The sequence below is a fragment of the Drosophila busckii genome, chromosome X (assembly GCF_011750605.1).
Source record: "Drosophila busckii strain San Diego stock center, stock number 13000-0081.31 chromosome X, ASM1175060v1, whole genome shotgun sequence".
Taxonomy (NCBI): Eukaryota; Metazoa; Arthropoda; class Insecta; order Diptera; family Drosophilidae; genus Drosophila; species Drosophila busckii.
The window spans coordinates 14,509,752-14,532,838 of NC_046608.1; the positions used below are offsets into that span (position 1 = coordinate 14,509,752).

The 23,087-nt window shown below is 41.2% G+C and overlaps 3 protein-coding genes across 6 annotated transcripts; 1 reads left to right on the forward strand and 2 right to left on the reverse strand.

The window, feature by feature from the left end:
• Positions 1–4,141: 4,141 nt before the first annotated feature.
• On the reverse strand, positions 4,142–7,684 carry LOC108606733 (pre-mRNA-splicing factor 38B). Of its 3 annotated transcripts, XR_004458911.1 has the most exons (8): positions 7,604–7,684; positions 6,313–6,653; positions 6,048–6,197; positions 5,858–5,982; positions 5,622–5,757; positions 5,240–5,346; positions 4,342–5,121; positions 4,142–4,291 (listed from the first exon to the last, which is right to left on the reverse strand). XR_004458911.1 is itself a non-coding variant. In XM_017997125.1 (7 exons), the coding sequence occupies exons 2-7, from the start codon at positions 6,320–6,322 to the stop codon at positions 4,405–4,407; spliced, it is 1,245 nt and encodes a 414-aa protein (XP_017852614.1). In that variant the 5' UTR covers positions 6,323–6,653; positions 7,604–7,684; the 3' UTR covers positions 4,142–4,404. The 3 variants fall into 3 exon arrangements, 2 of the variants coding, with proteins under 2 accessions (XP_017852614.1, XP_017852615.1); XM_017997125.1 differs by having other exon boundaries at positions 4,142–5,121; XM_017997126.1 differs by lacking the exons at positions 5,858–5,982; positions 6,048–6,197; positions 6,313–6,653; positions 7,604–7,684 and having other exon boundaries at positions 4,143–5,121; positions 5,612–5,669.
• Positions 6,880–11,016, forward strand: LOC108606732 (raf homolog serine/threonine-protein kinase Raf). 2 transcript variants are annotated; one of them, XM_017997124.1, is made up of 5 exons: positions 6,894–7,478; positions 7,588–8,339; positions 8,454–8,720; positions 9,478–9,851; positions 9,922–11,016. In XM_017997124.1, exons 1-5 carry the CDS (start codon positions 7,316–7,318, stop codon positions 10,502–10,504), a joined length of 2,139 nt encoding a protein of 712 aa, XP_017852613.1. In that variant the 5' UTR covers positions 6,894–7,315; the 3' UTR covers positions 10,505–11,016. The 2 variants fall into 2 exon arrangements, with proteins under 2 accessions (XP_017852612.1, XP_017852613.1); XM_017997123.1 differs by having other exon boundaries at positions 6,880–7,478; positions 7,588–8,720.
• Positions 11,008–11,714, reverse strand: LOC108606734 (39S ribosomal protein L14, mitochondrial). The gene has a single exon (XM_017997127.1). It carries the CDS (start codon positions 11,555–11,557, stop codon positions 11,063–11,065), a length of 495 nt encoding a protein of 164 aa, XP_017852616.1. The 5' UTR covers positions 11,558–11,714; the 3' UTR covers positions 11,008–11,062.
• Positions 11,715–23,087: the final 11,373 nt, after the last annotated feature.

The following is a 23,087-nucleotide window of genomic DNA, read 5'->3' on the forward strand; positions in this document are numbered from 1 at the left end:
AATTTATCGTTGCGTGTACACGTTTGTTTGCTTTTCAATATATATATATATATATATATATGTATTTATATATATGTGTGTGTGTGCGTGTGCGTGTTTATGCGGATCTCTTTTATTTCGTTTCACTTTAGCCGTCGCGGAATTCAAATGACACCTGCCGCTGCGCGTTGCCGTCGCTCAACTGCCGCTCAGTGTGCTGTAAAAATATGGTATCCAACTGCGACGGTAACGGCGACGTCGACCGCGCTGCTGTTCCGGCTGCTGCTGCTGCTGGTGTTTGGCTGATTCTATTGAATTTTCGTAATTGCTCATTGCCCGCGTGCCAGAACAGAACAGCGACCGCTGCGGCTTTGTTTGATGCTGCTGCTGCTGCTCTCTTGCTGTTTATGCTGCTAACTCAGACCGCGACTGCGACTGCAATTGGAATTGGAATTGAAATTGGAATTGTGTGTGATCTTGAAACGTTGACGCAATGTGCAATGATCCCGCACGTACACACGCATACACTGAGCGAAACACGCATACACTAGCACACTACTATTGTTGGTGTAGTTTATTTATTTATGTATACTCATGTTTCGTTTTTGTTGTTGCGCTCCAATTGCTTTGCTAGTTTTTCTTAACTTGAGCGCGTAATTGCATTTAAGCACACACGCACACACACACACATATACACACACACGAACACAGACTGACAGAATGACAGACGCTGTCGTGTATTCTCATATGCTCTGCTCTTGCACAGTGATCCACATTGCTTAATTTTATTACACAAATGCTTGACATCGCTATCAGTGCACTTTCCTACATACAAATATATTAAGAGCATGATGAAAAAGCTGAGAGGGGGAGTGTTCAGTTAAGTGAACCTTTCGTCAGTGCATAATTTATTTTGTCACTTCTAAAAATATTTTTATTTCAATTTCAATTGCAAAAATTATGTAAATCCGGTACAAACACTAAAGCTCTAATATCCGTATAACGGAGTCACTGCAAAATACATTTTTTCCCCATTATTATATTTTAATTGACAAGCGTCTCAACTATCGAGGTAGAGTTGCATTCTTAATCATATTACTGCAGTATACATATGTACATATGGTGAAAATTTTCGGCTGGAGTTCTGAGTAAGCTCACTTGCTTCCCGGAATCTATTTCAAATACTTTATTATTACTATTGCATTTGTAATTTAAAATAATGATAATTTTACGATCTGCTCGTGTAACTAACTGGGTGTTCACCGATACGAACGTGCACTGTTAGTAATTTAAATGCATTTCATTTGGACTTGTTGATGCCGGAGAATTTCATCACTTGACGCATAAGTACCTTGGTGCGTCAATCAGTTTTGAAGACGTAATAAAAACTACAGAGTTTTTAACATTAGTATTCTCAGTAAAATGGAAAAGCAGCTGCTTAGCTTTGCTTTTAAAAAGCTGTTACTGTTAATATACGCTTTAATATAGCGCTAATACTGATTGCAGACAGATAATGTCAATTCAATATCAATTTCACTTGAAATTTACTAACGCTGGCCCATGGTGCGGCGTCAGTGTCGCACTTTGTTCGCATGCTGATGGCTTGGCTATGACGTCAGTGACAGTGACGCAGACGCAGACGTAGAGGCAACCGCTCTGACTGTCCACTGGAGCGAGAGAGAAGTAGCGGGCAAGCGGGTGTGCGAGACAAGGGCACACCTAGACAGCGTCGATCACTCACGATCGCATCATAAAAATACCTGTGGGTGGCGTCGCTCAGTCGCCGTCGCAGTCAACGTCACCTAATTGCCGCCCAATAAGCGGCATAAATAACAAACGGCAATTATAAAATAAGTATGCATGTACATACATATAAAAAAAAAGCACACAATTGCAGTAAATTTTGACAAGACGCTTAAGCGCGCTGCCGACGCTGACGGCGACGGTGACGGTGAAGTTGACGCTGATATGACTTTAAGCAGCACCAGTTTAATACCAGAACAGCCCATTGCCCCACCCTCTACGCCCGCTGCCCCGCGTTGCTTATTGCGAAATTGAAACCACTTTAGACTACACACCTGCAATAGACTTGTGTGTGTGTGTGTGTGTGTGTGTGTGTGAGTGAGTGTATATCGTTTGCATTTGACGTAATAACATGCATTAAAACTGAAGGATAATGCATACATACATATGCTCTCGCTCTCGCTCAGTCTTAGACTATTCATGCATGCTGTGTGTTTGTTTGTGTGTGTGTGAGTGCGCTGGCACAGTGACCGAAATATGTAATTCGCAATTGCAAGAACATTTTAGTTGATGGAGCGTAGCAGCTAAAAGCGCACGTTGGACTATGCAGCGAGAAAAAAGCAAAACAAAATCAAAGCATTTTGTATATCGCATATGCATGTATGTATGTATGTATGTATGTACATAAATAACAACACACACTTTTGCCTTAGCTTTATTTTTATATTTATGGCATATTTTTGGCTCACGAATATGGTCAAAAGCAAGCGTTTAAGTAAGGCGCGCGCACGCACGCGCAAAATTCTCTGCTTTGCTCTGTTTATCGCTGTTGCTAGGGCTACGCCAAAAATTTCAACTAAACAGTGGCATTTACATATACTAGTGTATAATAAGTTCGTAATAAATTTAAAGCGGCATACATTAAATGGTAGATATTATGCATTGTTTTGATTCGCAGCCCTGGTTGTTTCATTCATTGCATTTTCCCAAGCGTCTGACATTGATCAATCGCTAAACATTCTGCTCTCTGTCAATGAGTGTGTATACACACATGCATTCAAATAAATAAATGTAGTGCGTGTGTGTGTGTGAGTGTGTGTGTATTGAAATATTAAAAAAAAAGCAGCTGTTTGCAATTTACATTTCAACTCTTTTTTGTTATTACTATAACTTCTTTATAATGGTTTTAAACTCGCGGTTTTTCTCTTTGTTTTTGTTTTTTTATTTTTATTGTAACGGTCGTGGCGACGGCAACACGTTAACGTTGACGCTGAGAATGAGAGACAACGGTTGGAGAGCTTGTTTCGCGTTTCACTGTGCGCAAGCAACTGTTTTCTGTTTTTATTATTTTTTTTATTATTTTTTTTTGCATTTGTTTTATTTTTTGTCGTTGAGACTTAAACAGCAACTGACTCAAATTCTCACACATCGTTTTGCTGGCACACTTGCAAAAGAGAGGGGCGCCAGCGGTGTGGGGAGTAACGAAACGTGGTGTGGTGTGGTGTGGTTTGGTATGGTGTGTTTGCTGTATCCATTGGGAGGCTTGGCCCGCCGCTTAAGCTAGTCTTCGCAGCGTGTGTCGTTGCTTTGAGCCACTACTAGATACTATTTTAGTTATTGTCTTAGTATGTGTGCATGCGTTTGAATTTCTACTTTGGCTAATCAAATATTAATTTTAATTAATTGAAATCCATTTTAATCCAGTTGTGATATTCAATTTTACGATCATACTCGTTCTTGCCTCCAAAAATAAAATGGTTTAATGCCCTGCCCTTGTGCTCCAAAATTTATGGGCATTGGTCTCTCTAATAACGTTGGGTCATAAAAATATGATTATACAAAATTAATATAAACATTTTGTCGTCTTTATGTGTTATTAATAGTTGTTTTTTTTTAAGATATTTATTAAGTGAAGAAGCTGTACAAGCAGAAAGAGAAGCACACCATAACATCACAGTTAGAGAATAATGTTATTAATAGTAGTACAAAATTGGAGTAAAACCAGCTGCTCATCCAAAGGCCATGTGGAAATGAACAAAAAAACGCTTTTAAGAATTACATATTTATGGAAAGTATTTTTTAGAGGTTAAACAAATGTCTCATTCGCTTCAATGGGCTTGTTGTAGCTGTACAACTTTTTGTTTAAATTATTGTGCGGTCCAAGTCTTTTTAATTGTCCACATTTAAAAGTTGTGTGACTAAATTAATTTATGGCAGGCTAACTTATCAACATTACCTATAAAGTAGCTGGAACTATTAATGCATTTTTTTGGGCTTACTTCGAGTATTATATCGATAAATGTTTGTAGCTGACAGTGGATTCTCCATAGGGAATGCTCACAAATGGTATTGGTAATAAGAAAAAACATAGTCTTAAAAAAACAAATGTTATTTTTATTAATGAAATAAAACACAACTTGAAGAATTTACAATCAGCATGAAAAAATACAAATTACAAAATATAGCCATGTATTGATAGGCAGAAGTGTTGTGTTTAAATTTGTGGTCTGGATGTGGCTGTTTTAACCTGAGTAAGAGCTCAGCCGTTGGCAGAGTTCTGGTTTTAAAACTGAGAGGACGTTGTAGTAAATTATAGAAAAAAATATTTAGTATGTATACCATATGTATATGTTTAATGTGCTATAAAAACAATGTTGAGCGGACAGGCGGCAAGCAGCAGTTTCAACGATAGCGTCGCTCACGCTCTCTCTCCCGTTCGCGTTCACGCTCGCGCTCCCTATCACGGTCCCGCTCGCGATCCCTGTCATCGTAATGCTCGTTGTGTCGATTTCTGTTGCCGCGGTCTTCGCCACGCTTGCGGTCATGACGATGCCGACTGCGACTGGCGCTGCGACTGCTGGCGCTTTTGCTGCGACTGCGACTGCGCGAGCTTTGTCTATGCTTGTGCTTCTTCTTGTGCTTGCTGCTGCGGCGTCTCTCACTGCGTTCGCCATGCTCCTTGTCACGCTCGGAGCCACCATACGGCAACATTGAGGAAATTGACTGTGGTGGGTAATCATCATAGCCACGTCCGCGTCCATAGCTGGAGCTAGAGGCTTGACTTGCATAGTAATCGCGATCATCGTGATCGTTGCGATAGTTGCCTCCACGAGCTACACCTTGAGTACGCCCAGTACCGCCTCCGCCGCCGCCGCCCTCGTAATCTGAGTTAGGCACTGGACCAGCAGTTGCTCCTCCTGGTGCAGCTACCGTTCCTCCGGCTGCTGTAATACCACGACCTGTGCTTAGCTGATTAACGGTAATGCCCTGCTCACGGCAATATTGCTCAATTTTCTTCTCAATCTGTTTTTGTATGGGCACAGGTATGCGCGGAAATAGCGTGGAGAACCAATCCAATTTTGTCATAAACTGATACACCATTTGTCCAATGTTCATCACCTGTAAGCAATGGCCAGAACACAACATAAATTGTGTGTTAGAAATCTGCATCTAGGCTTATACTATTTTATAGTGCAAAAAGTTCAAGTGTTCAAGTTGGCTCATACAGTTAACTCACCTGGCCGCCGCCAGCCTTTACATCAATTTCTTCCTCATCTTGCAAATAGTCTTCATACCAGTCATATAAATCACCCGGTGGCTGAGTATACCGTAAGTACATAAAACCTACAAGCAAGTTAAATAAATATTTAATTCGAATATACAATGAGGCTAGTTTATATTCTCGGATAAACACTAAAATTCAAGCATTTATCAATTATGAACTCTTAATTATCATAGTCTCTGATCTTATTTATCTTTTACGAAAGTGCGTAGAGTTTAATTAATCTAGCTGCTTAGCGTTTATCTACAGACATAAGCAAACCGCTGGTATTTGTTCTTGTTTGTGAGGCGTGAGGACCAGGAGCACGGTTAAACTCATGCGACTTACCAACACCTACCTAGTGCCCGTATGTAGGGCGAGTCTGTGTGATTGAGCAGCCCGTTGACTTGCTTTCGGGTTAGACGCAGCGTATACAGTTTATAGAGCAAACAGTAGGCGGTGGAAACAATGCCTCCGGCGCCAACGCCACGTACCTGTAAAATTCATAAGGAATACAATTGTTTAGTATTTGTGCAATCTTCAAATTGTGTATGGATGGTCGCCAACGATAAGCGCTACATTTCATAAACTCACACCGCCGCACATGCCCGTCTGGCCGGAAGTTTTGCGGGATCCACGCTCCCAGGGCTCCATATGCTTGACTTGGTAATAGATTTCATCTACCACTTCATGATAAGTCTTTAGCTTAAACAAATGCACTGCAAAGAAAAGCAACCATGAAAATATATAAAAAAAATTTTTGGCGGGCAAATTTGACGCTTACCTTTAAAGTAGCTAGAGCTCTGTATGTTGGCGAGTATAAGTGGATTTAAATTCATTGATGTCTCATTACCCCAGAAAGGCAGCGTATTGTGCTGCTTACCCACGCCGGCTTTTTTAACACCACCGCCAGCCGTCGACGCCGCTGAGTATTCTGCATAGGCAAGCGCAAAAGTCAGTCACAAAAATGAACAGACATCGCAAGCGAAAAGTTTAATATAAATATGAGAGAAATGTTTAGCCCGTTGTGGGGGCACACACTACCTTACCTTCGTCCATGGCCCCACTTCACTTTGAGCTATTTGGTTTGTGCATTCAATTATTAACTATATTGAATTTTAGTTCAACAGTCCCAGTTTGGAAACGTTTACCGTACAGAGAAAATGCCAATGTGTGTTGCTTGGGGATATGGTAGCGAAAATAGTAGAGTTGCACCGAATCGTTCAGTCTGAGCTCAATTGAACTACTTATCAATTGAACGGCGATCCGGATAATTGTTCCAATGAGTTCAGTCGTTCGTCTCTGCTCATTCGTTTTTAGTGGTTGTTCGTTCGTTTTGTGTAGGTGTTCGTTCGGTTGGTTCAGTTGCAGTCAGTGCTGGCATAATTTCCTGATGGAAAAAAGCTAAATTAGGGACAAGTCGATTAAAAATTGTAAGCTGAATTAGAGAGAGAATATGCAAATGTCTCCGAAAATGAAAGAAGCAGCAATATAATTATGTTTGTACATTTCCTTTCTGTACAATTTCCAGTCAATTTCTCCTTGATGAATGAAAAAATTACATATTCACTTATAGCTAAAATTAGCTAGATTAAATCTAGCCACAAAACAGCCAAACTTGCAGCATTGCTCTTCGTCTCCGCTTTGCAGAAAATTCAAGAAGCAGGCACGCAGTGCAAAGCGTAGAAACCGAAACAGAAACAGTGACAGCAACTAGCAAATTGCCTACCCCGCGTTTTTAATCAATTAAAAAAAAGTCGAATAAGTGCAAAATAAAATGCAGCCGCAGGCTGCCAACTGCAGCAGCCGTTGTCAAACTTCCGCGATTCAATGTGAATACGGGATACACGGATGCAGGCGTGGGTGGTGGTATGTCCGCAACGCAAGCGCAAACAATAAAGTATAAACGAAAGCAAAAAGCAAAGCAAACGCAAAAAACAGCATAAGCCTACTGCTAAAAACAAAGTTCAGGGTCATGGTCAACACAGCTGTGGGCTTGAAAAACTAATTCAGAAAAATTGCTAAATAAAAACGACAACGACAAGCAAGAACATGTCGAGTGAATCGTTAACTGAAAGCGAAAGTGAGCCGTATGACCAACTCGCGGATGAGCTGCACAATGTTCAGCTGGTAAAGCATGTGACGCGCGAGAATATCGATGCGCTCAATGCCAAGTTTGCCAATCTGCAGGAGCCGCCAGCCATGTACTTAACAGGTGGGTATCAGCACTATATGTACATACATACATACGTATGTATGTATGTATGTATATGTGTGTGTGTGTATGTTTGTGACTAAACGAATGTTTTAATCTGAATTTGCAGAATATCAAGAGCTTACCTCGAAACTGCATGAGCTGGAGGTGAAGGAGCAGGAGCTAATGGATCAGCTAAATTCGCAGCAAGCACAACAGACGACGGTGGTACAGGTGGAACGCCACAATCAAACTGATCAGTCACACTATCAGAATCAGACCCAAATCTTACAACAGCAGCGTCAGCTGGCGCTCAATGATAGTCATGCATCCATACCAGCCTCTGTTACAGGGTCCGGCAATGATAGCCAATGTGGCACGCTGCAGCGAACACCCAAGGTGCTGCTGCGTGCGCATTTGCCCAATGAGCAGCGCACCTCCGTGGAGGTGGTGGCCGGCACGCGGCTTTGTGATGCTTTTAGAAAGGCGCTGAAGCTGCGCCAGCTGGAGACATTCATGTGCGAGGTGAGCACAACCCCGAACAGCAGTCAGCATATCATACCGTGGAGCACGGACATTGGCACGCTGCATGTGGATGAGATTTATGTGCGTCTGGTGGTAGACAAGCTGCTAACACCTCTCATCAAGCATCAGTTTATACGCAAAACCTTTTTCTCCCTGGTTTTCTGCGAGGCCTGTCGCCGACTCCTCTTTACCGGCTTCTACTGTTGTCAGTGCAACTTTCGTTTTCATCAGCGCTGCGCCGGACGAGTGCCCATGTTGTGCCAGCCCTATTCCGTGGATAGTTACTATGAGCGTTTGTTGTCGAACCCAGAGCATGCGGGCGGCGTAGGCATCGGCCGCAGCAGCGGTGTACGTAATGTGAGTAGCCGTCGTTGTAGCAGCAGCGGCAACAGCAACACCGCGACAGCCACAGTAGCAACTGTAACTACAACTTCAGCTAGCAGCAACTCTAAAAATTCTGCTAACCGACAGGGTCGTCCACCACGCATTAGCCAGGACGATCGCTCTAATTCGGCGCCCAATGTGTGCATCAATAACATCCGGCCGTTGACCAGTGAGACGCAGCGCAGCTTAATGCAGGCCCGGCCCCCGCTACCCCATCCCGGCACAGATCATTCAAACTCCACACAATCCTCGCCCACCAGCACGCTAAAGCACAATCGACCGCGTGCTCGATCCGCCGACGAGAGCAACAAGAATCTATTATCGCGCGATACAAAAAGCTCCGAGGAAAATTGGGTAAATATTTTCTTAGTGGGCAATCTAACGTTTATTTGTTTTTCTTCTAGTAACTCTATGCAAATGGTTGACTTTAAGATTATAGCATGCTATCTTCATTCACATTCTATAATCTTTACTAACAAAAAGCTTCCCATCAAAATATTATAATCATCGTAACTCAGAATACAAAAAAACATGTCGTTGATATGACGCAACGCTTACATGCAAATAGTGCTTCGTCCATTTCGAAATCGATTTACATATAAATCATTAATCGCTCGAATGCAATTTTCAAATGACCGTTGGCAACTTTAATCAAATCGCTAAATCGATAGTTGCTCACTGTCAGCATCATTTGTTAGTGCTGTTATTATTGAACAACTCATTTAATTTAAATGATACTGAAGGTATATTCTATTGTTATACTCAAAATTGCTGTTACAAATAATTCGAATTGGTTTTGAAGGCAATGCAAATTAAATGCTAAAGCTTTAATGCATTTCAACTTTTGATTTCATTCAAATCAACAAATTCCTTATGTTATTTGATGTATTACTATTTTTTTTTCTTCCTCAAAGAACGAGTTTCTACAAAATGCGTTTAATGCTTTAAACAGTAAATATTACATTGTTCTTTTTTTGTTTTAGAACTTTGCACATTAACAATTCCAAAAAATTACTAATTGAATGATTTGTCATCTACCCATCTCTCACGCACGCGTGTGTCCTCTGTCTCTCTCTCTCTCTCTCTATTTCGTACTCTCTTTTGCTAACAGAACATTTTAGCGGAGGAGATACTTATTGGACCACGCATTGGCTCTGGCTCCTTTGGTACGGTGTATCGTGCACATTGGCATGGACCCGTAGCCGTCAAGACACTCAAAGTGAAGACACCAAGTCCTGCCCAGCTGCAGGCCTTCAAGAACGAGGTAGCAATGCTGAAAAAGACACGACACTGCAATATACTTTTGTTCATGGGATGCGTATCGAAGCCTTCATTGGCCATTGTGACGCAATGGTGCGAGGGCAGCAGTCTCTACAAGCACGTCCATGTCAGCGAGACCAAGTTCAAGCTCAATACGCTCATTGATATTGGTCGCCAGGTGGCGCAGGGCATGGATTATCTGCATGCCAAGAATATTATACACAGGTGAGTTTGTTAAATGCTAAATATATATATAGCATTTATATTTATTGCTTGCTTTTTTTCTTTTGTCTAGGGATCTCAAAACCAACAACATTTTCCTGCACGAGGATCTGTCCGTGAAAATAGGAGATTTCGGTCTGGCCACCGCCAAGACACGCTGGTCCGGCGAGAAGCAGGCAAATCAGCCCACTGGCAGCATACTATGGATGGCACCGGAGGTTATACGCATGCAGGAGCAGAATCCCTATTCGTTTCAGTCGGATGTTTACGCCTTTGGCATTGTCATGTATGAGTTGCTGGCTGAATGTTTGCCCTATTGTAAAATTAGCAACAAGGATCAGATTTTGTTTATGGTTGGACGCGGTCTGCTGCGTCCGGACATGACGCTGGTGCGCTCGGATGCGCCGCAAGCGCTAAAACGTCTGGCCGAGGACTGCATCAAATATAATCCCAAGGAGCGCCCGCTGTTCCGACCGCTCTTGAACATGCTGGAGAATATGCTGCGCACGTTGCCCAAAATACATCGCAGTGCCAGCGAACCCAACTTGACGCAATCCCAGTTGCAAAACGATGATTTTCTCTATATGTGCCCCAGTCCCAAGACGCCGGTGAACTATAACAACTTTCAGTTCTACAATAGTGCTGGCAATATCTAATTAGAGAGTGAGAGAGGAGCGTCGGTGGCGTAGGAGTAGGAGGCTGTACCTGTACTTATTACTTGGAGAGCATGCGTTTGTGCTCATCCAAATTTGTTGATTAATTGGTCAAATAGAAAAACAAAATAACTGTTAGTTAAGCAGGCTGCAGGCTTACATCAGCTGGAGCGAGAGAGCGTCTAATTGCATGCACCTACCACATTGTTTGTCTCGCTCTGGCACACCCCCGTTTTGACTTCAGCCTTGCGCACTTGCTGTTTCCTGAAATTTTTGACCTCAACCTGAAGCAACTTTTAAATGTGCATTTCTGTTATCACAACTGCAACTATAACTGTAAACTAACTACGCGCACATGTACATACATTTAACTATATATACATACATATACACAAACACACACATTTTCACAGAAACACGCCTAAACTAAACATAAATGCATATGTATGTTAGTTATCTACTAAACTAGCTGATCGAGTAATTACATTATAAACAATATACCACTTATTACTATAACGAAAACGCATTTTATTGTACAACATTCCATAGATAATCGTTAAACTAGACATATCGGCTGGCTATAGCCAGCACCTTAGTGTAATCGGCGCCCTTGGCCAGCGTCTTCTCCTTGAGTATTGTGCGCAGCACCGTGGGTATGGGCACATGTATACGTGTGCCGAGCGGGCTGCCATTGTCGTCGATAAGCACCAGATTGTTGCTGTCAAACTGCGGCTGCTTGACGCGCTGCCTTTGCTTCAGGCCCACCAGAATGCCCTTCTTCATCTGCCCCTTGATAGCCACCAGCACCTTGTCACCGATATAGCCTACGCCGCGCTTGTTGTACACATGTATGCAGCGTGGTGGACGTCCCTCAGCCATTGCACGCTTGCCCAGATCACTGTTATCCACCACACGCAATCTCGCCAGCTTGCGTATCTCCGAGCACGCCGGTGTTGTGTGAAACTGACAGCTGGAACTGGACATGCCAGAGCTGTTGCTGGAGCTGCAGCTGACACTGCCGGCTCGTAAGATGCCTCTTAGAAGGAACTGTGCCATTTGTGTTGGAGTTTCTTTTTATTTCCTAGTTATATGGCAAATTCCACATATGAAATTCGAATTATACAATGTCTATTATTGTTGCTTATGTGAACTGGATCAGTGAACTGGTTCATGAGTGCGCTAAACAGTGTTCAGCAAAACCTTACATCTTAACAGAGCACCTTTAAAGCACTGCACAAATAACACTAGACTAAATATGTTATCAGGATCATTTTGGTAGCTAAGCACGTTGAGAATTTATGAATTTTGTTGATATATTAATATGTAAATATTTATTACAAAAGCAGTCTTATATAAACAATAATAAACAAATGTTGTTATGGTATTTTTTTATTATGGATTTCTCTATGATACCTATCGATGCATAACATATTCCTTACTTTTCGATACTATCGACCGTACCAATACTTGTCAAGTATCATCTGGCACATAATTTTTATGCTCTGATGCGCCGACGGCGTTCGGCAAACAATCACATATGGTCTACCTCAATATTGACTTGAAGAGTCTTACAAAGTAAAACTTGTCGCATTGGTTTAAGAAAAATGTAAATCTAGTCCTGGTATGGCGTAAAGCTTATTATTTGATTTTTTTTAAACACAAAATAAATCAATAAATCAGATAAATCAAAATCAAGATATATTTTTTTTTATTCTTTATTTAATATCTGGCCATGGGGCCAATTATAAATTTTTTTGAAACACTTGAAATTTTCTAGGTTTAGTGCTATATTCTGTGAACTACTCGCGTCATGGGGGTCTAACGGATCCTGAATGGGAGGTCGGGCACGTGGGGCCTCTTTTTTAGCCTTCTTGTGTGTGGGCTTTTATCCAGCAGCTGGAGAGCCAGAACATTTTCATGGTCGTGTAGTTTATTTTCGTGCCGGCTGGATAGCTTCTGGACAGTCTCATCCACTGTGTCCATCTGAAGATCCCTGTGTAGGCACGAGTTGCGCATGTAGAATGGGGCGCCAGTCACCGTTCTTAATACCTTATTTTAGAATCCTTGTATAATCTTGCTGTTGCTTCTGCTTGTGGTGCATTAGAACGTTTGAGTTCACAATGACTGAGGGCAGGTCATTGATAAATAGGTTAAAATGCAACGGTCCAAGGTGACAACCCTGAGGAACTCCAGACATCACAGACACCGGCTTGGAAACCGCTGACTTGAAAACTACCTTTTCACTTCTGTTAGGTAATTAGATACCCACTTCAAAAAATTCTTTGGAAATCCAATAATATTTAATTTATTTATTAAAAGACGATGATTAACGGAATCGATTAGCAATAAGTGTTTTGCTGACTTTACTGCAGCTTCCCATAATCCTCCGAAGTGAGGCGCACGAGGTGGGATGAATTTGAATTGAACTGTTGAATTGTTGCATTCCTGAAGAATTTGAGTCTTTGCGTTTTCGGAGAATATTTCCTCCTGTAACTCCTGCAACTTGTTTTTTGCTCCCACAAAATTTGTTGCGTTGTCGCAGTGAAGAGTTTGGCATTTCCCTCGCCGAGCAATGAAACGACGCAGTGCTGCCAAGAATGCCTCTGTTGTGAGATCGCTAACCAGCTCCAGATGTACAGCTTTAGTCGCGAAACAGCAGAATATGGCAATGTAAGCTGTGCTAGGCTTCTTTCCTCGCACTTGTTATGGCCCTTAGCGGTCCCGTGTAATTTATCGTGGACTTCGCCTGGCTAGCTCACATCTCCTCAGGGGTGGATCCCAACCCGTCCACTACAAGTAACAATAAACATTTTTTTTTTTATCATTACAACACTACATGCTGCACAATTACAAATAAACTCAATAACCGAACTAAGCCTACATATTTACCTATATGAACATGTCACCTTACAGGAATCCCCCTTCTTCCCCCTTGTTTCGTCGGGGGGGGGCAGAAACTTAGCTGAAAAATTCACTTGAAATAAAAGAATGATTGATTATGTGTTGTTCACAACGCCACGTTTTAATTTCGCGCAAATGAATATATGGTGTTTACAACGCATACACGCAAAAGTACTTAGGCGGAAGGTAGGAAAAGAGCGGAGAGCGGCGTGTAGTGAAGAGAGCCTATTAACGAGTGCCAGTGATGCCGGTTTAGCCGATATTACATATTGGCGCGAACACCCTCTTGGCTTGCATATTCTCTACTCACATTTTTTATAATAACATTTATTAACTTATGTATGTATATAAAACTAAAAGCTTAATAAAGGGGGGATTAAATATATAATAAAAAAATATAAAGAGTATGAATATGTATGTATGTCTATTGCTAGGTTATAAATTTACTTAATTACTAGGACAACACGTTACATTTTTTTTGGTTTTAATAAAGTAAGACAAATTAAAAATTAAGTGCTGATTTTTTGTTTGTTTATTCTTCAGCCTAAGTGCTGACTTTAGGGCTGGAGCACGCCTGAAGCTGGATTTTCCGAGACTATGGGAAAAAAATGTTGGGCCAGGCGGATCTCCTCCGCCCGCCGACCTGGGAACAGCACGTTAGCTGCGTACGCACACAAAAAAAAACAGCAAAAGTGGGGCCCTGAGCCCACTTACCTGAGGGCCTGATCAATGTCGCCTACAGTAGTCACTTTTTTGTTTTCCCGCTTCCTTAACTTTTTTTTGTTCACTTTTCGCTACCCGTCTGCACACTTCGAAACCTTTTTTTGCACTGATCTCCATCATGGCGGCGCCCTTCCTTTCTCCCGGTCCCGCCGGGATCAATCCCCCCATGACCGCTCTCTCTCTTTTTCAAAACTACGTAAGGGCGCCGCTCAACCACCCTTTCACAGCACTAGCTTCTACTCCTCCATAACAAAAAAAAAAAAAACTAATTATCGACCTTCCGCTACAGTGGACATAACACACTTTGTAGTGGATTTTAAATGGTCCACAATAATCGACGCCAGAGTTGAAAAATGGTCGAGCTTGCGTTACCCTAAGTGGTGGCAGATTTCCCATGATCTGCTCCATTAATTTCGGCTTTAGTGCACTAGACACAGGCTTTTACCGTGCTTCTAGCCATAGTATCCAGAGTATCCAGAACTGTTGCCTTGATGCTGCCAATAACGCCTGGGGACCGCAATGCATGTTGTCTTTGTGTATTTGTACAAGAATCATCTTCACAATGGGATCGTTGTATGGCAAAAGTATCGGATGCTTGAAGTCGAATTAAAAATTTTGCCGCTTCCAGTCGACCTCCTACTCGCAAGATCCCATTCTGGTCTAAGAAAGGTGAGAGTGAGTTAATTGAACTACTCCGTTGTGTCTCCCTTTGCATTTTAAGATGTTTTATGTCATCTTTGAAGTCGATAGTTTGACAATTCTTCGAGCTTGCGTCATTTCGTCAAAATAAACGGTGTGGTCTGTGTAATTCTCCTTACGTCGGAAGCGCATCATGAAAGCTATTATTCTAAGTAGCTTGATAAATGAATTGTTGTGCCGTATTTTGTATATTGTGTCCTCCTCTTTTATGATGGTCATAATGGCCGATGCCGATTGACTAGCCTTTGGTGGATTTATACTTTTTAATTCGTCGTTGGTAGCAACACTTTAGAAGCCGTCATTCCTCTAGATAGGACATCTGCATTGTGTTCTGATGCAACGTGCCTCCATTGCTTTGGTACAGATAAGTCGTGTATTGCTGCGACTCTAGTTGCGAGGAATTTGTCTCGAATTGATGCTGAACAGTTTATCCATGATAGTACAATTCGTGAATCAGACCAATAGTACGTTGATGCACTTTCCATAGACAAATCTTCTTTTATCTTAGATGTCAGTTGTGCTCCTAATACAGCAGCCTTTAGTTCCAGACGGGGTAGCGTTATGGCATTTATTGGTGCTAAATGTGATTTTGCACACAATAATTGGATTGTTGTTCGTTTATCCTTATGCGTTGCTCGGATGTACACCGCAGCTCCATATGCCTTCTCCGAGACATCAACAAAGGTGTAGATTTCAGACATCACCGGTGTTTTTCCTAGGTAGACGTGTCGTGGTACCTTTATAGTGTTTAGCACCTTTAGATCTTCCCTGTAGCGTTTCCATTCCTCCTGAAGATGAGCCGGCAGATCGTCTTTGTATTCATAACCCTCCTTTGTGAGGTGTTGCATGAAAATTTTTTCTTTCATTACAACTGGAGCAAATAAACCAAGAGGATCAAATATCCTGAAGAATTCAGACACAACATCTCGTCTTGATATGTTGGCCTTTGTTGCTATTTCCGTTTTCCCACAAAGATGATCTGTCGTTGGTGTCCAGGTGATTCCGAGGGTCTTAATCGTATAGTCCTCATATGAAGTCTCCTCCAGTTGTACATTTGAAGTGATGTCTTCCCTCGGAACTCCTTGTAAGACTTGGGAGTTGTTGGTACACCATTTTCTTCGCTTGAATCCAGAATTTCGCAGAAGTTTGTTAAGCTTTTGTTGCCTCTGATGGATTTTTGCGCCAGACTATTGTTTGATAATATTGGTCCTCGGGATTCATCCAGATTTGACGATACATTTTCTCTATGTCCGCCGTGAAAACATATTTGTGAGTCCTAAATCGCAGCAAAATTGAAAATATAGAGTTTTGCACCGTAGGTCCTTTGTGCAGTAAGTCGTTGAGCGATTTTCCCGTAACTGCAGACGCATCGAAAACCAACCTTAATTTGGTTGTTGCGCTTTCAGGTTTGAGCACACAGTGATGTGGTATAAAGTACCGTGCTCTTGCTTTTTCATTTGTGTGCATCTCCTTCATATGCCCAAGAGCTTCATATTCTTTCATGAACTCCACATAACTTGCCTTAGTTTGTGGATCTCGCAATAGCCGTTTTTCCAAGGAAAGGAATCGTCGTGTCGCAAGATCACGACTCTCCCCCAGGGCTGAAGCATTATCCGTGAATGGGAGATTAACAATCGGTTTCTTGTCAATTGCAGTCTGAATGTGCTGGAAAAAGTGTTTTTCACATTGTTTCTCCAGTGGTGATAGACATGGTGTATCGGTTGCGAATGAATCCAGTTCCCAAAACTTCGTAATTTGTTGGTCTACCTTATCTTCTTCCGTTAGAGCTGCACAAGTAGTTGATTTTGCTGAATTATGTTTTAATTTTCTACCACAATCCATCCCTGTTTGGTTTTCTGTAATCTTGGCAGTCCTCTACCCAACGATAAATGCTTGTCCTGCATTATGTCAATCTTTCCTGCTTTGTCAAATTTCGGATCTGCCAATTCAATATGCTTTGGAAGTTTCCAACGAGCAATATTAATTGACTGTCCTGGCTGATCTGCAACAATGTGAGGCAATACAATAGCCTCCAATCGAGCGTTGAAATTGTTATGCTGTGATTTGAGCATAACATTAACACGTGCCTTCGATGTTTGCGTTCGTCCACCAATTCCATTTATTTGTAGCTCTGATCTTTTAACGTTGAGAGCCAATATATTTAATGCTCTTTCAGAGATTACATTGACTTGAGAACCTGAGTCAAGTAAGGCTCTGAATTCGGCCTTTTGTCCATTATTGCCATCAATAATTACTCGAGCAGTGGCTAGGAGTACATAATTGGTTTGTACTCCACTTGCTGATGCAGCTGTTTTGGATTCAGGCTTCGATGTTATGCCCTTTATTTGCATTTAAAACAATTTTCTTCTGACATTCCTTTGCTGAATGATCGCGTTTGAAACATTTTACGCATAACTTGTTCCTTTGAACCCAGCCTTTTGTTGAATTCTCCTTTATACGTCACAACCAAATCCCTTATTTGGTCGTAGTATTTGTTTTTGAAGTAAGCTCTGTCTTCGCACCTTCAGTAATGCTTTGAATGTTAGCATTCTCCTTTGTGAACGTATCCCACAGCCGTACTAACTGCTGGTACCAACTGGGATTCGTCTAAAACTTTAAGAGCTTTAAACTGAGTCTCCATACTTATAAACTCATCATTGAGTTTTTTAAAACTCTTTCGCAGAGCATAAAAATTAAGCTTAGTCTGTCGCATAAACCTAGACATGTCGGCCTCAGCTTCACGACAAGATTCACATGACCATTTTAAGCCGGTCTTGTTCATAATGGAATCTTTAACTTTAATCGTGAAGCCTGCACACTTCACATGTATAAATTTATCGCACAGCCAGCATCCGATGCACTCAGCAGTTGCATCGCTTTGGCATTTGCAATTTTTTATGCAGCAAGCGAACATCTTAACCAAATGTATATGCTCTACGAAAGGGTATGTGAGTAACAAAAATATTAACAGCTAATGCAACGACTAACGATTGTCCTATAGGCGCTTCCTCAAGGGTCGTGGTCTGCAGTGTCGCAAAGCTCGAGAAAACAGTTGCGTTTGCTGGCTTTGATCAGCCTTTTCCTGCTGTCAATGAACTCAGCTTGCCGTGCTCCAATGCATTGTAAACGTTATCTAGGCGCAACTGCTGGAGTTACACAGTGTGCTACTGACAAACGTTAGGTCCACAACGGAGCCTAGACCAGCTTTGCTGAAGGTGTGCTGCGAGCCCAGATTAAGTAGGGCCATGTCCAGCAGTGCGAAGGCTTCCAGCACGGCCCTGCCCCTTGCATTCGTTGACGCGTTTCCCCACTCCTCGGCCCACGCGTTGAAGTCGCTTGCTATGAGCACCGGATAGCGACAGACTCTGGTCAAAGGAGACTTGTCGCTGCTGCAAGCCCAGAGTGCAGCTCTGCCAGATGTGTCAGAGGCCCACATGGGGCCTTCGCCAATACTGTAGGGCTCGCTCAGTATCGCTAGGTCGATGTCTGCTTCGCGGACTGACTGCGATAGTAAGTCCTGCGCCGCAAGTGGTTGAGGTTTACTTGTAAAAACTTCATTGCGTTCTTGGTTAGGCGCTGATGCCCAGCGGGCATCTGCTGCTCCCAGTCTGATGGCTTGTCTTAGCTCTGCAAGCAAAGCATTTTGCGTGCTCGCTCTTGCTCTTGCCGCCGCCTTATGGCCAGCAACTCCACATCTAATGCAACAATTTGTCCGGTCGACAGCATTCCGACATCTGCTTGCTGTGAGTCCCATCTCCAGGCATCTGTAGCTGGCTAAACCGTCTGGTTTGGCGGTGGGCTTTTATTTGTGCAGAGTAAAGTTTCTGACCGCGGTCAACTTGGTGACCGCCAGAGCGATCTCTGTTTTTCGAATATTTGCAGGTTGAGACTGTAATGAACCTATTGGCTCGACTGTTGTGCAGGGCAGCTCAGTCGGGTAAGGGTTCATACAACATTGTTGTGCTGCTTTAAATAAATAACAACACTTTGTTTATATTTTAAATATTTATTAATGCCTTCACGGCTGCTTATTTAGATGATAATAATACAATAATTGTTTATCTTATATAGGGTACATATGCTTTGTTTACTGGCTTTGGTATCTCGACAGGATTTGTAGGATTATTAACCAACTGGGATTAGGCCTTATAAATAAGGTTTACTCGCTAGTTAGTCGCGCTCTCTAACTCTCTGTATTGCGCAAGATTCTGCAGGATTGCGTAGGATTGTTGATCAGTTAGGATTACACCATGGGTTAAGGTTTACTCTTCACTACTCTTCCACTCTACTACTCCTTCTCAGTTGACAGGATTTACACCGCCTGTGACACAATTAGGTTTACTCGTTAGTAATTAGGATTACACCAGGTTTTAAAGCACCAGGATTACTCTTTGATTTCGTAGGAGATGGTGAAGATGATTAAAAACACTTTTTTTGTATATTGTAGAATAAAACACTTTAATGTTCAATTGTTCGATTGTATTAGATAATTATATGTATAATGAAACTTGTCGGTTTTTTACTCTTACTCTTGACTACAAAGATTTACACAAAATCGTTTGTGGATTACACACTGACTAGTTTTACTTGACCTGAGCCTAGTTGCGGACAGTCCCATGGATCGACTGACCCAGCTTCCACTTGCGCTCGCCCTTTTATACCGACGTAACGGTACTTCCATGATTCCATGTTTCATAATTGTTGTTGTCCTGTCTGGCTAGCAACAGCTGTACGTATTGCTTAGCAACAACAATGCGTGTGACTGCGTTCAGCGCATAGCAAAAACAGTAAATGTTGCTGGCTGGCTGTTCCGCAGCAACAACAGAGGTGGTTGTTGCTTTTGGCAATTGAGATACAGTTGACAAATTGTTCAACTGTACCCCTGTGTTGTGGGAGCCTTTATTTGGCTCCTCACACTCTCCCCTTTCTTCGGGAGAAAGACAAATTCAAATTTATCTTTTTTTACACACTTTTTACACACAGTGGGCAGCAGTTGACCCTCTCCCGCATGCGCTTGTCCCTCCAGCTCTGCTCCATGGCTCCGCAACTAGAATGTAAGCCTAAGCGTTTGTTTAATTATAGTTAGAATTATTATTTACCAGCTTAATTGTAATACACAAATTAGTAAAAATCACAAACTTTCGCACACGTTCTTTTATCATGTTTTTTTCTTCATCTTTCGTGCATGCTACATACATACATACATACATACATATGTATGATTGTTTGCACACACTGTAAATACATATATTTGTACATACATACATCGCATTTCTCCACATAACAGTTACATTTCATTCATATAATATTAGAATATTTAACTGTTATGTGGAAATAAGCGCGATAGCGATTTAGTTCGAAAAAAAATAAATATTATAAATAAAGACTTAAGTTCCTATCTTATTGTCAAATATACATACATACACACACGTGTACATATATACATATGTGTAAATAAATAATTTATGTCAAGTAAATTAATTAAACTGCAGTACAACCAATATACTAGAGAGATCTAAAAAAAATTCTAGGAAAAAAACGGTTGACATTTCATAACCATATAATATAAAGATTACGAATTTGTTGTAAATGATACAGTTATTATTTAGAGATTGAAACATTTTATTGCCAATGGGCTGAATGCAGCAGCTGACGCTGCCAGGCAAATTATAGCACCTGTTTCTTTTATTTTTTGTATCGATTTTGTATACGAATATATTCTAGCCAATGCTGCTCACTAGCGACCTGGTGGCGCATCTGCCAGTGGTCACTGTACTACGCTTGAATCCCCAGACGCAACGCTTTGAGCTGCTGTCACATATTGAAGGCGACTACGATTTGGCTGTGTGGCAGCCACAGTTGCAGCCACGGCCACCGCTTCTGCTCAGCTGCCTGCAGTGCCAGCATATAACGGTGCTTGCTCTTAATGCTTCCACACAGCAATTCGTTCACTTGCAACAGATGAGCCACATCTACTCGTCTTCAGCACGCCCAGCTCGGAGAGCTTCCACTTGCTCCACTATGCGCCGCCACAGGGCTGGCAGCAACTGAGCTTCGGCATCAATGTTACTGGCCCTAATAGCGCTCGGAGCGAGATCAACAATTCCACGGATGTGTTGCTGTCTTGCGATGGAGAACAATGCCGACTGGTCAGGGCTCCTCTGAATTGAACTCAGTTGATTATTGTGTTGCAAACTGTTATGTTGTTGTTGTTGATTTGCTTATATAAAATATATTAAATATACTATATTGATAAGCAAGTCTTGCACTTCTGTAATTATTTATTATTTATTTAAGCCAGTTTATAAAATGCAAATGAGTAAAGTTCATAGCTGTAAGTGTAGACAGTTATTGGCAAGGAGGCAAAGTGCCCTACCCCTAGATGATAAAATTTAAGAAATAAATTGTCATAGCAAGATTGTAAATAATGGGTCGAAACTGTCGAAAGGTAAGTATGGAGAACTCATAAAGTAAGTATGTATATGAAAGCTATCAACAATTACCACTCTAAATTGAGGGAACAACCGAGTGGGCTTTATCTAGGATTCTATAACGTAGCAACAATCTGTTATATTTGCTTAAGTTCGCTCTCTATTTCAATGTGCGCTCTATGCAGTACACAAATATCCATAGATTTGATTTTTGCACAAGATGAAGCTGAACTATGAACAAAATAGTAGTAAACATTTAGGTCCACAATTCAGAATATATCAAACTTTCTAGTGCTGTAACTTAACGAACTCGTGTCCGATTTCATGCTTTGTCACATTTGCGAGCAAATGCTGACGCGCCATACAGAAATTGATCATAATAATGACTAAGTCGGATACGATTTTGTTATATTAATTTGTAAGTTAATAACTGTTTCAAACACATGACTGCCTTGAAAGCACTTTATATGTTATGCTATGTTGTTGAAACATGTAAGAATGCTATAAAAGGATTTTTTTATGTTATGTTGATAAAGAAATATGTTCTGGAAAGAATACTATTTTTGTTTTAAAATAATAAATAAAATAATTTGCAAACCCAAATTAAGAAAGTTTTATTTAACTAGCAAATTCGTTTTAATAATAAAAAATGGTACATATGGACCAATGCATCAGCCCAACATCGATGTTTCATTTTGAAAACATCCCATCGATGTTAGAAACATCATTAAATTTACATTTAGAAACATTTCCTTTTCTTATATAAAATTTATAGTGCTTATCTCTAAATATAATTTGTTTAAGCGTTATGTAGCTGCCTCCTTATTACCTAGTAGAGTGAGACAGCATTCTCCTATGTTACATCTTTCCTTGTGTCCCACGCAGTGCAGCTGCATTTTATATAAATGTTATGTTAGGATTTATGACCTTAAAAGGTCGGAGGTATATTAGGATTTATGACCTTTTCAGGTCTAATCATATTTCTTTTATAATTACTTATGATTTTGGTATATCGTCCTAGGACAATAATGCTTAAGGTTATTATTAGTTTGTTAGTTTGTAAATAATAGAGTTAAAATCTTTTCTAGCAAAGACACATTATCATGTGATGTTTATAGTTCATGGGTTCAACTAAGAATGGTGAACAAATTCCTCTCTCCTTGGGTCTGGCAAGTCCGAATAACATCAAAAACGCTGCTATCCATATACTTAGTTTGGCTTAATACATTTGCCATTTCCCATACATTTCACGAATTTTTGCTCGAAGAGGTAATTTGCGGACCTGTTGAACTGCTTTTGTTTTGCTTCCCGTTGCACTTGCTATACAGCAGAGTGTCAACATCATTAGTGTGTTTGGTATTGGTGTGCAGCTTGTTCAATCCATTGTCATTTTCTGGAAACAAGAACTCAGTAATTTTTTTTATTTTTGCCAACTGTTCTTCACGGTGTTGACGCTGCTGTGGAGTCAGATTTACATCAGCCACTTTGACACCCTGGAGCAATATTATATTGCTGTCATCACCACAATTGACCAATTGACCACCCATACTTTCAACGTCCTCCAGCAGCTTCAATGCAGCATGTGAAGCACTTGAACCCTGCGATACATCAAGGTTATTGCGACTATTATTATTTACATTACTTCCTTTTGTTTTCCAGCTCATTAACTCATTGTCGGATTGGGTATTGGTATTCGGATTGGGGCTTTGCCATGATGCTTGGGTAATATTTTCAGGTGCTGAAATATTACAAATACTCAAGCCCATTGAGTTTTGTCGCTGTAACTTATTCATTGAATTTTTCATAAAAAAGTCTTCGAGAAAACTTTTTGT